This window comes from Sinohyriopsis cumingii, unplaced genomic scaffold (assembly GCF_028554795.1).
Source record: "Sinohyriopsis cumingii isolate HCF-2022 unplaced genomic scaffold, ASM2855479v2 utg002277l, whole genome shotgun sequence".
NCBI lineage: Eukaryota > Metazoa > Mollusca > Bivalvia > Unionida > Unionidae > Sinohyriopsis > Sinohyriopsis cumingii.
This window is the reverse complement of record NW_028316176.1, coordinates 219100-231550: the sequence shown is the minus strand read 5'-3', so window position 1 is coordinate 231550 and position 12451 is coordinate 219100. Positions and strand designations below refer to the sequence as shown.

The 12451-nt window shown below is 34.3% G+C and overlaps 1 protein-coding gene across 1 annotated transcript in view; it reads left to right on the top strand.

Annotated features, from left to right (window-relative positions):
* Positions 1–11606, top strand: part of LOC149770817 (A disintegrin and metalloproteinase with thrombospondin motifs 1-like) — a 67790-nt gene extending 56184 nt beyond the window's left edge. The window contains exons 28-31 of the mRNA XM_089949081.1: positions 2156–2341; positions 8076–8255; positions 8584–8765; positions 11448–11606. Of these exons, the coding sequence (XP_089805207.1) occupies positions 2156–2341; positions 8076–8255; positions 8584–8765; positions 11448–11606 (707 nt within the window). The remainder of the gene's footprint in view (positions 1–2155; positions 2342–8075; positions 8256–8583; positions 8766–11447) is intronic.
* Positions 11607–12451: the final 845 nt, after the last annotated feature.

The window sequence follows — 12451 nt, the reverse complement described above, 5'->3', positions numbered from 1 at the left end:
CCTTAGACGAGTTAAGTTATCATCTATCATGTGGGGTTATAGTACAACATATAGTTGTAATAGACTCTTGAATATATTATACATAAGGAGAGAACTGAGCAATGAAATTTATTCCTGTTTTGAATTCATTCCTATTATGGGTCCTTATTTTATATGTTAATGTCAGTATGCAAATGTTTTCAATGTTGTGCTTAGGTAATTTGAGAGGAAACATATTTTAGGATTATTCATTGGAACTGCAAGGTTCTTATTTGACTAGAGCATTATTCTGGGGACTTAAAATTGTGAATTATACAAAGAAGTTCTGGACAATGCCATTGTGATATTTGAGGATCTGAAATTCATTTAGAACATTCATTTGGACCCGAATAGAAATCTTTAGGATTATTTTGGATTTAATTTATAATACTGAAAGTTCCTCTTACATTTTCATTTATAACTATGATAATAAATTATTTAAATTTTAGAAAACTTGTTGGTTTTGTTCCATTCTGTTACTTACTGCTCCGGTGGCCTAGTCATTAGAGCATCTGCCTCGGATGCGGGAGGTCATGGGTTCAATCCTCAGCTGAGTCATACCAAAGACTTACAAAAATGTTACTAACAGCTTCCTCGCTTGGCACTCATCATTATGAGGTTAGTGCTAGGACTGATTGGCCTGGTGTTAGGATAATGTGTCTGGGTGGGACATCATGCTACATGTCTGCAACATGATGCCCCAGTGCTAGACATCAATAAGAAATGCCACAGTGCACACATTGTAGCAATATGACTGAAAAATTGATAAAGCTACGTTAAAAATCCAAATCATACACACACACCATTCTGTTACTTAGTTTATAATAGAATATCCATGAAATTATATACTACAAAAATGTTTGTTAAATATTATTGAACTTTAAAACATGAACAGTGAGACATCGTGAAACTGTATCTCACAAAATTGTTCCAATTGTCCCAAAGCCAACAAATGTTATTTGTTAATTACTGCAATAATTACTTATGAATCTCAAACATTTTCAAATTATCCACAATGTCTGATTTCTTGGTTGTAAAATACTCTTGAATAAAACAAATTTTTTATACTTGTTTTCATTTGTTATAAAATTAGAGAAAAATGTGATTACAGTATTTACTGGGAACTGAATTTACTTTCTATGAATTAAACACTGTAAGCATATAATTGAAAAAATAATTCTTATTTTCTTAAATAGAAATAAGTTTAGCAGTTAAAGGTGCCACAAAATTTATGAATGTGATTTGAGAAACTTTATACATAATTGAAACCTGTTGTACAAGAAATGTATAAAGAAAATTTTCTTGCAAGGGCAAACATTTATTATCACTCCAGCATCCTTCACAGAAGGGTTTCCCTGTGCATATTTTTGCTGGATTTCCAAAACAATTAAATGATTGGATTTCTGGATACTGAGGTATTAATTTGAACATGAGGCCCATGTGCGGCTTTAGAGTGGTATTAAGCTCAGCCAGTCAGACGCATGATCACCTCATTGGTATGTGTAGATCTCAACCATTACTGAACACATCTGAGACCTAGAATATGTAAGCATATGTTTCAAATGTGATCTGAATCAGAGGCAAATTCACACCATTAATATGCATGGATCTTGCTTTTGATTGAATTCTACAGATCTTGAGGATATAAGCCCACATTCCAAGCTTGATCAAAATCAGATCAGACATTTGGCCTTCAGAATGGAAACAAGGAGTTGCTGACAGATAGATGATGGGCACAAGATGCATGTAAAATGTTTAGTCTAACCAAGTTCACTTGGTAACCTAAAACGTATTTTTTTAATACATTGTCCGAGATCAAGTAAACGTTGTGAAACTGTCACATACAATCAAAGTAAAGCATCATTCAGTTACCAGTTTTATTTAGCAATCTGGTGACAAAAAATGTAAACACTTCATGTGCAATACATTTAGCAATTAGAGTGAGACTTATGAGGAATAAAAATGTTGCAGACTTAGTTAAATCCCTAGAATGTGCTCTTTGTGAAAATTGTGTCGCCAAAATTAATTGAGCTCCAAATATTGCACATTTTGTAGTAAGAATATTGTACTTTAAAATAAGAAATTTTTATGATTTATTTATTTTTATAATTTATTTTTATAATTTATTTTTTTCCAGAGCTTGGTGAATTACCGGGTGTTCCATCTCTACCATTTTGTGACACAGTAAGAACTGTCAGCCATGGGGTTTTGGACCTGATTGATAAGCTCCCAGATGGTGCCACTTGTGTCCAGACCATTGCCCTCCCACTTGACCAACGTGTTCTCCTCAGGTTCAACAATATCAATATGGACTGTAATAAAGGTAAAAATTTAAAATTCTCCTCTGGTTCAACACAGTAAGGATGAAATGTGATTAAGGCAGGCATTGTGAGTTATCCATGGGTTCAATATCAGTATGAAATTTGATTAAGGCAGGCATCATGAGTTCTGAAGTTCAGCAACACTCATATAGCCGATGATTAAGGTGGGTACTAGTCTGCAGGTTCAGAAACATCATTATGGGCAATGCAGAAGGTAGATATTGGGAGTTCTCAGGCATGGTAACAATATGGACTGTGATAAAGGTAGGCAATGTGAAACATCAATATGGACTGTGAGAAATATATTATGAGTTCTCCTCAGGTTCAACAATATTTATATAAACTTTGATAGAGGTAAGCATTTTGTGTTGTCAATATCAGCAATATTAGCATGGACTGTGATAAAAGTAGGCTCTTTGATTTCTCCTGATGTTGACATCAGTATGGACTGAAATAAAGGTAGGCTATATGAGTTCTCCTCAGGGTTGACTTCAGTACAGACTGCGATAAAGGTAGGTTTTGTGAGGTCTTCTCAGGTTTGACTTCAGTACAGACTGCAATAAAGGTCAGTTTTGTGAGTTCTTCTCAGAGTTCACATCAGTACAGACTGCAATAAAGGTAGGTTTTGTGAGTTCTTTTTCTCAGGTTTGATATCATTGTCGTTGTAGTTATTGTAGGGTTTAACGCCATTTTTCAGCACACAATAGGCTATACATGGCGGCCAGTATTAATGGTGGAGGAAGAACCCGGAAAATCCCTGGAAAGAACCACCGACCCTCGAGAAGCTACTGGCAAGCTTTCTCACATACCCACACTGGCCGAATCTGAGACCCGAACCTACGCAGACAGAGGTGAGATGGCAGTGATCCATAATGGAGAGCGCTTTAGACCACTCGGCCACTCGCGGCCCTGGTTTGATATTGTATGGACTGTGATAAAGGCAGGCTTTGTGAGTTCTCAGGTTTACATCAGTATGGATTGTGATAAAGGTAGGATTTTTGAGTTCTCAGGTTGGACATCAGTATGAACTGTGATAAAGGTAGGCTTTGTGAGTTCTTCTCAGGTTTGACATCAATATGGACTGTGATAAAGGTAGGCTTTGTGAGTTCTCAGGTTTACATCAGTATGGATTGTGATAAAGGTAGGCTTTGTGAGTTCTTCTCAGGTTTATATAAGTATGGACTGTGATAAAGGTTACCTTTGTGAGTTCTCAGGTTTGATATCAGTTAGACTTCAAAAAAGACAGGTTTTGTGAGTTCTTCTCAGGTTTACATCAGTATGGTCTGTGATAAAGGTAGACTTTGCGAGTTCTCCTCAGGGTTGACATTAGTACAGACTGTGATAAAGGTAAGCTTTGTGAGTTCTTTTTCTCAGGTTTGATATCACTATGGACTGTGATAAAGTTAGGCTTTTGTGTTAATTTATTTTAATGAGTAATAACATGCTTTCAAGAAAAATTAAAATTTTGTCACTACTTACATTTATGGATCTGGGAAAGATTCCTATAGTTTCTGCAGAAGGATAATTGTTAATGGGTTTTTTAGTACATTGTTTGTAACAGTAACAAATCCAGAAAAAAATGTGTACCTACAAAAATTCACACAGTTCACATTTGAACAAGATGATAAAGAACCACAGCCACAAAGTTGTCTCTGTTTCATCATGTCCTCATAATGAAAATTGTATGCACTTGCCCATAAGTCCATTTTCAAACAATATAGAACCCGATCTGCCATTGCATAATGTTTTGGCAGATCAGGGATTGTGCTGTTTGTTTTCCTGATTAATCCTAACAAATTGCAAATACCAACATCTCCCAGTGTATTATGTGATGGCAGATACCAACATCTCCCAGTGTATTATGTGATGGCAAATATCAACATATCTCAGTGTATTATGTGATGATGGCAAATACCAACATCTCCCAGTGTATTATGCAATGGCAAATACCAACATCTCCCAGTGTATTGTGTGATGGCAGTTCTTGGTCTATGCAGTTTGCAGCTGAACTTGACTGGTACATGAATATACACAGTATATGGCACATTTTATTTGAGGTATGCATATTTTCGTCCCACTAACTGTAAATGTGTCATGTCTGTGCTCATATTTAATTATGCTTTACTGTCAATAATCTTCCTAACTGGATTCACTTTTTATGATCACATTCATTATAGTTTTTGGGGTAATCATTTGTTGGAGGGTTAAACAAAAATATGGACAACTTTTGCCTCGGGTAGTAAATCTAAATTGCTGAAAACTGCTGTACTCGATACATGTTTTGTTTCAGGCAGCATCCCAATAATGTTACTATTCAAGAACAAACCTCCAAGACTTGTTGCTCATAGCATGTTTATTCTCCCATCAAACTGTACTATCCAATTTTTAAATAATACAAGATACAGCCGGTTGTATGTTAGTGGCAAAAGAGAGACAACTCTTGCTAAATATAGGGACATGCAATATCATGAATTACTCTCCTTGAGCTATAAAGCAGTTATTATATTCCATGGTAAATCAGTGCTATAACTGAAATCTAGTGAAACAATATTAATCATGAATATAGCACTACCTACAACAGTCTCTGAAAGAAATGTCATCAACTTTAAAAGAAACCTATTTTCTATCCAATTTCATGATATTATAGTATGTGTAGTTTGCATGTTTCAATCAGAATATTAGTATCCTGTGTGATGTTATTGTAGTAACCACCTCATAAATGTTCCAAATTACACAGTAACCACCTCATAAATGTTCCACATTATACAGTAAACCACCTCATAATTGTTCCACAAGATAAAATCAATTTCCAACATAAACAGATGCCCAAACAAATGCTAGTAATTAATACAATTAAATCTACCATAGTGGACTCCTATATGAAGGAAACCTGTGTGTACATGATGTTCAGAAGCAGCCCCCTTTTTTCATTCAATAGTAATTGAACATTTATAAAGAGACCTGTAAAGTACTTCAAGGAAATGATGTTTTGTATATAAAAAAAAAAAACATGACATAAACTAATGGAAAGAACCTCATTAAGACAAATCTCCATAAAAAAGAACACTTGTCCAAACAGGACACCAATTCAAGGTAAGTGTATATCAGATGTGTTTTGATGGGTTGCATGTTAAAAAGCTACCCATTTAACCTTATATGAATAATCAAATGTTCAATGCAGATATTCTCTCTGTAATATACCCAGATTTGATCTGTGATCACTAATACCCAGACTTGATCTGTGATCACCAATACTCAGACTTGATCTGTGATCCGTGATCTGCACATCAGTATTGCTAGATGCACCAAATCAAAATGTGTGTGTGTGTGTGTGTGTGTGCACGTGTGATTTGGATTTTTAATGTACCTGTAACAATCTTCTAGTCATATCACTATTGTCTGCAGTGTGACAGTTTATAGTAATGTCTAGCACTGGGGCATCATGCCACAGACATGTAGCATGATGTCCCACCCAGTCACATTATCCTGACACCAGGCCAACCAGTCCTAACATTAACCTATTAATGCTGTGTGCCTAGCAAGGCAGCTGTTAGCACCATTTTTATAAGTGTTTGGTATGACTCAGCTCGGTTTCAAACCCATGACCTCCCACATTCAAGATGGACACTCTAACCATTAGTCCACCAGAGAGGTCCCCATTTAATCTTAAATGATATATCAGATGTCCTCACTGTATTGCTAGTATCTGGACATAAGTATTTCTAGATGCACCAAAAACAAAAAAAAATTAACATATCTTCCAATTTTGTTCTGAATCTTAATTTACAATGTGTAATTATGTGCTTATTTCCTATGAAATTTATGCAATGAGGTTAATAATTTTGTAAACCATGGTAAGCAGCAGATTGAAATTACTCCATGAGTTTTATAAATTCTATTTGAAATGAGCACAAAGGTAGGTCCCCTTTTCTTAATACATGTGTAATGATTTTACTAAATAAAATCATAACAGAAGTTTGTAAATATGAAGACTCTAAGCTGCATGCAGATGTCTTGGACATTTGGTTCTTATCATCTGTCATTGACTTATATGGCATCATTATGTCATTTGTGATAGCATGGGAGTGTTATTTAATGATGAATGTTATAGTTTGTTATGATATCCTGGGTACAGAAATTGTTTTGTTAATAGCAAATGAGGTTGCTAGTTCACTATGCCAAAGCAATTCCACCAAATATATCAGACAGTAAGCATAAATAATTGGCCAATTAGCAGATGGGCTTGCGAATTCACTTTTCCAAAACAATTCCACCAAAGATATCAGACAGTATGCTTACATTAGTGACCAATTAGATTGCTAATTCACTTTGCCAAAACAATTCCACCTGAGATATCAGACAATTTGCATGCAATAGGTTTTTTTTATTACATACTTTGAATTATATTTAGCAGCAATTACCACATATCTCAACATCATTACATGGAAAAAGTACAAGTCTTTGAATAAATATGCTTTTCTTAGATTTTACTAGACTTTATACATAATGTTACTCACAAGGTGAAAGAATATGTCTGGCAAAATGGGTGACATAACAATATGTAAAGAGTTGATACCATGGTTTTATTGAGAACTATACCACCTGATGACAGCATATATGGAATAATATCGTTCAGTTACCCTATATGTTAAGTCAATGTGACATAATATATATTAAACATTATGAATTCACAAGCCTATATAGTCTATAGTCATGTGCAAATACAAAACTAGCTTTCTGGGCCTATTATTGACCCCTAAGGCTGATGCTCATTGTAAATTATGGACCCCTATTATTGAGCCTTAAGGCTGATGTTATGATGCTCATTGTATATCATGGCCCCCTATTATCAACCCCTAAGGCTGATGCTCATTGTAAATCATGGTCAAATAGTGCTTAGGTCCCTTTGAATTTGTCCCCAGTCCATTGCAGGTTAACATACTCATGTAAAGCTGTGTTAAGCAAAGTTAAGGATCTGCATTCTGTGCACCACATCTAATGCCTCCAGGACGAAACTAAGATCCATACAATGCTCTTGCATGGATTGACTGCAACCTTGAGAGTGAGATGCAGTCTTTACTTTGAATCAAATAAAAGTGATGTTACAATTGAAAAATCATTTGATTTACTCAAACTCCAGGACATATCCGAAGTTCTATGATTAAATGCATGTTTCTCCTAAAGAACTGAAATATATCTTTTCTGATTCTCGTAAATGTTATAGGAATGTTTATTTTATATTTAAATATATGAATCGACTTTGATGATTGTGCATGCATTAAACTGCTTGCAGCATAGTTTCATAATTTCATGTCAAATTAATACAAATCTGAGATTTTTTTTATTATATAGCACTGAATACATTACCTCACTATGAATTTGCATGTGGTATTGCTATTTATTATATGCTCATTTTTTTCTCAATTAACTTTACATTGTCAGAATCATGCAATAATACGCGATACTGATTTCACATGCAAATACACATACAGGTGTATTGCATTCATGTGCATAAAGGAACTACTTTCTATTGTAAACAAACAATGGATGCAGACACCAGCACTTTTGATTTGTAAAGAAATTATATACACTCGTGTAGAAGGCACTTTACCTTGTGGTTGTTTAAATTTGTTTCTGAATGAACTAAAGCAGATGTTATGATGCAAATAGAGGTGAACATTCAGTAAAAAAACGATGAAAGGAAAACACATACATTTTGAAATATTTTCTTGTTAGGTGATTCTTTTGAACTTGTGGATGGTGAAGATAACCTGAAGATTCCAATTTGTGGCTCTGTCCTTGACAATGAGTGGCTATCATCAGGCAGTATTGTGACCTTGAAATTCAGGGTCAGAGTTCAAGGCCATGGATACAATCTGACCTATGAAGCTTATCCCAAGAATGCTAGTATTTCAGGTAGGTAATTTTGATTGTGATATTTAAAGAAATGGCTGAATATAACTCTAATGTAACTTAGTTGTTACCTTTGAGTTTGCTGAGTACCCAGAATCAAGTAAAACATGGATGCAACCCCATTTTAATTTACCTGGAATATAACATGATTTCTGACAAGAGGAAGGGGATGTAATGGCAGTGTCTGCTGATAACAATATGCCATGAGTTGTCTGCTCTTGTATCAACTTTATTAAAGAAATTTTTTTGTTGAAAATTAGTTTGATATGAACGTTGCTTTCTTCCTATTTAAAATTATTATTTCGTTTTTATCATTTTTTTATTTGGATAGGATGTAGTAAGCACCTGACTGATGCAGTTGGAATGTTTAGCAGCAGTAACAGCATTAACAGCTATGAGTCAGACACATGTTTGATCTACATCACTGGGACACCTGGCAGAAAGGTCCGGCTTGAGTTCAATGAATTCACTATGCCTCCAGAGGATGGTGAATGTAGATCTGATATTGTTAAGGTATTAGTAAATGTTTGTCTTCATGATTATTTAATATATTAACATGACATCTTATTAAGACTCATTTTTCTTGTTTAAAAAAGTACTACCTATTACTTTAAGTTTGCTTTTCTCTCTTTCTCTCCCTCTCTCTCTCTCTGTTTTTTTCAGTAAAACTTCCTTTTTATTAGAGCTGTATCTGATAACTATCCCCCCCCCAATATAAAAATATTAAATGTGGTCACCGGTCTTAACATATAATAAATTATAATTTTAACCATTATTTTTATTTTTTGGTATTCTGTGTTTTATTGTGGCTCAATGGAAGATCCAAGTATTGTATGATTTATACTCTGAAATCCTCTCATATATATATATGTTATTAATCACTTGTCAGCAAAGTCTATAGGGGATACAACAGTTGTCCTTTTTATTCATGTGTTCATTTGCATGTTCTTTTGTTTATGTGCTTCTTTGTTCATTCCGAGAACAACACAACCCAAGCCCCCCCAAATTTCTTTGACTCTATTTCACCAACACTTGTATTGCAAGTAGATTCATCTAAAGTACACAAACTAAGGCATAATAAAAACTAGGTCACCAAGACCAAAGTTTCATGATTGAGATGAATTTTGCAATATTTGCTAATCAATCAATTTTATCTAAACACTTGAAATATGTGTCTGTTAATGCATTTCAACTAATGCAGCTCAACCGTAGCAAAAATATCTGATTTAATTTTCATGTTTGAGAGGCTTTTGTATATTAAGCTATCATTTCATCACACCTCTCAATATCTTGGACCCTGTTTAACCTAAACTAATGAAACTTGATATGTAGATACATGTCAGTGTGACTTAACATTCTAAAACTAGTTCAATTTGACCTCGTTTTCAAGCTTGAATGACACTAGTATGTTTGGCTTTTTGTTCATTACATTCTCACACCTTAGACACTATTTCTCCTACACGTGAAAATAAGATCTAAAGCAGAGTAACCAATGATACCTAAAATAGATCATTATGCCCTAATTTCATGTATAAGCAATTTTGGTATTGATAACTATTTATTAACTGTAATCTTTAAACTTACTGCACCTAATGAATATGCATGATTTCAAATACTGTAGTATGAACAAGAATACCCAAAGGATGTCACTGGAACCTACTTTTCTGACTTAAGTTACCTTAATTTGTTGTGACTCCTTGGTCATACACTGAGTAACAGAAAAAAAGTGAAAACCAACAAGTTTTCTCAAATTTAACCAATAATTTATTTCCTGAGAATACAAAGTGAAAATTTAACAAACTTACAGTATTGTGAATTAAATCCCAAAAACTGCTAAAAGATTTATCACAAGTCCAAATGTATAAATTTCAACTGAACTCCAGTGGTATTCAAATTAAATTCCAACACAAAATGTGATCATATGCCTGCATTCTCATATATGATAATGTGCCAGTATCCTGTATTGTGGCAATATGCTAACAGTTTTTGATGTATAACAAGAATATAATCCAAATATGTTCATGTCTGAATTTACTATAATTCCAAATTAGTGTTTTAGTCCAAGAATATTACAGATCATCATCTTGTATTTTCAGTGAATAATAATTTGACCCAAATGAAAATCTGAACACAACAAAAAGACTGATTCTGCTAAAGATGTTAATGCAACAATGAGTAATTTCTCAAGTAAACAAGATTATATTAAAAGCTAAAACCACCATATGGGTCAAAAGTTCATTTCTAGAATATTCTAAGTTGTCAACAAAATAACGTCTATTACTAAAATTATAATAAAGAAAATGGGAAGCAAGTAGACCAAGTTTATCCAATGTCCAAGACTCAGATTACGATAAACATGTTTACCTCAATGTAGATTCATCTTGAGGAGAGTAACTCATCTGCACCAAATGTAGGTCACTGTGACCTCATTTTCTTCATAAGTGATTTGGTATTTTTCAGCCATTTGTTTGTTACATATTTAATATCTTTAATTCTATAGGACCTAATCAGTCTTGCATATGACCCTTCACATATCAACTTTTTATGTTGAGGAATCCAAATGAATAACATTACATGTTGCCATAATATATCCTTCCTCCACATGGTGGTTCAACCAGTGTGTACTGGGTTCAAATCTTCTCCACACCAGCCTGCAATAGCATATCACTTTGCAATGCTCTTATCTACCATTTCCTCTCTACATCAAACATTATATTGCCAGCTACTCCCAAAACACTCCTTTTGGTATGCGGGATTAGTGTCTACATGTAAATATCATATTTTATTTCTATAAATATATTGAGGGTAAATTCTCACTCTTTGATTAGTATATCAAATTCAGTAGTTTGAATGTGTGTGTTTTCACACATTCATGTGCATGCCTGTGTATATGTATACACACACACACTTGTACACATACATGCATGCCTGCCTATGCGCGCACACACACACACACACATGTACACATACATGCATGCCTGCCTATGCACATACACAAACACATACATACAAACACATACACAAACATGCATACATACACACAGTCACATTTTACACTTACTGATATAGAATAGGACCAATGAAACCAAATAGGAATGTCTTTTACTGCAGACTACTAATGCATGTTATTTCATGTTATAATGCTGATATATGTAATGAAAATCTTGCATGATACATATTTATCTGAAATTACAGGTGGATGATCTGGAGGGAGGAGAAAATAAGAATTTCTGTGGTAGGAAAGAATCCTTTTCATGGGAGTCAAGTGGAGCCCATGTGCGTGTTTCATTTAAGAAACCACAGCTAGGCTCTGGTTTTGGATTTATAGCAAAATATGCTGTTTTGGACATTTAAAAATAAGTAACATGATATGATTTCTTTGTCAATTCTTCATGACTTGTACATTTAATAAACCCTACTTGAGAGTCTGTTTTTATTGAATAATGTCCTGCTTTTAAAGCCACCCAGTATGGCAAGTATGATAAAAAAAAACTTGTGCAACACTGTCTTTACTAGACAAAAGTTGTCTATCTACTTCATTCACATTGACACTTAAGACATTTAACTTGCTGAACAGTGTCTACTGCTCTACTATTGGATTGGATGCAGTTTCAAAACACTGGTCCAATCAGATTGTCAATTATATTTACCTAACAAGATAATTGGGAATAATCACAAATGGCTCAGTAGGCAACATTGTTTGTGGCAAGCAAATTTATCCAATTTAAACTGATCACAGGTGTTTTTCTTTCAATCTAAAGCAAGTAGACATGATAAAAATTACCATACTGAATTCCTAACAGGTTATGTATTGAGCCCTTTGATTGTGTGATTGATGCAGTTGCTATTGACAGTAAGTCAGCTGCAAGAGGGTTCCTGTCAAAAACACTACTTAAGCTAACTACGCATGTCAAGAGGCAATATGGAAAAAGTGGATCTCTGAGCATTAGCTAGGAAAATTAGTGTAGCACCAGTGTTATTACAGTTGAAAGTAAAGGTTGAAGAAAATGCAACAACTGATATTTTTACATCCTCCTCACTTCCCAGAGTGTATGCACTTGTGTTGGTTGTTGTACTCTTTCAAACACTGTTTTCTCCTTGCACTCTTGGCATTTTGCATGATGCTAATGTAGGTTGCTGTATTTCTGTATACTCCTGGCATCTTGCTTTTCTCACTGCATAGATGATACACACTTGTG